Genomic DNA, 1107 nt, shown 5'->3' with positions numbered 1-1107 from the left:
CGGGGACGGAGGAGGGGAACCGGGACCGGGGGGACTCGGCACGGGCGGGTGGAGGGGAAGGGTCGGGGGGGTGTCCAGCAGGGACCGGGGGGTTGTGAGGGTCTGAGGGAAAATATCCCCGGGAGAGTGTGATCTGGGGAGGCTCCGGTGGAGAATATCCCGGGCAGCGGCTGGGCAGGGGGGCTCAGGGAGGGTTACTGGGGGGATACTGGGAGCACTGGGAAGGTGGGGCCGCATCCCTGGGGAGGGGCTGGGAGTGTTCCAGACCCCCCAGAGCGGCTCCAAGGAGCACTGGGGGAGTCTGGGGGCCGGTTCCCCCCCCACCCCGGGCAGTTCCAACCGCTCCCTTTCCCCCGCAGCCCCCCGGGATGTGGCTCTGACGGCCGCGGTGCCCCCATGGCCGCACACCTCGTTCGCCGGTGCTGCCGGCGCCTGCTGCTCCCGGGCCCCCCCCGGGCTCCCCCGGCCGCCCCCCGGGGCCGCCCCCGGCCCGGGCAGGGCCCCCCCCGCGGCCGCCCCCCGCCCCCTACGCACCGGCCCCCCCAGGTGGGCCGAGACCCCCCAGGCGCGGCCGCGGGAGGAAGGGCCGGAGCAGCAGCTCCGGGAGCTGATCCAGGGAGCCACCGACCCCCAGGAGCTGCTGCAGCTGTGCAGGGGGCACGGGCTGAGCAGCAACCTGGCGGGCATGGCCATCGCCCGCCTCGCCCGCCTCGCCCACGGGCGCCCCGACGCGCCGGCCATCCACGGGGACCCCCGGCTGCTGCGGCTGCTCGACACCCTGGACGGGCAGGTGGGACGGGGCACGGGGGGCTCCGGGCTGTGCCTGCCCCGCCGGGACTCACCTGGGAGGGGCTGGGGCACAACCCTGCAGGGACCTGGGCTACTGCACTGCCTGGCTGGCTGCTCAGAGCACACCCGGGAGGGGCTCCGCGGGACGGGACGGGCCCCAAACCCCCCTCCCCTGCTGCCCCCGTCCCTCCCCCGGGCTTGTCCCTTGGGTCCCCCAGCTCTGCCAGGTGTGGAACGTGATGCTGGTGCCCCTGTTCCACCTCTGTCCCACACTGTCCCTGTCCCCAGACCCCAGATGTCCTGGGTGTGGCACAGCTG

At 75.3% G+C, this 1107-nt stretch overlaps 1 protein-coding gene across 1 annotated transcript in view; it reads left to right on the top strand.

The window, feature by feature from the left end:
* Positions 1-107: 107 nt before the first annotated feature.
* The window catches only part of LOC113960958 (FAST kinase domain-containing protein 4-like), a gene marked incomplete at both ends in the record, with an annotated part of 5135 nt that continues 4135 nt past the window's right edge, over positions 108-1107 (top strand). The window contains one exon of the mRNA XM_027670923.1: positions 108-790. Coding sequence (XP_027526724.1) covers positions 108-790 — 683 coding nt within the window. The remainder of the gene's footprint in view (positions 791-1107) is intronic.

The sequence above is a fragment of the Neopelma chrysocephalum genome, unplaced genomic scaffold (assembly GCF_003984885.1).
Source record: "Neopelma chrysocephalum unplaced genomic scaffold, ASM398488v2 Primary Assembly neopelma1_96947, whole genome shotgun sequence".
NCBI lineage: Eukaryota > Metazoa > Chordata > Aves > Passeriformes > Pipridae > Neopelma > Neopelma chrysocephalum.
This window is presented reverse-complemented; position numbering and strand designations above follow the sequence as displayed.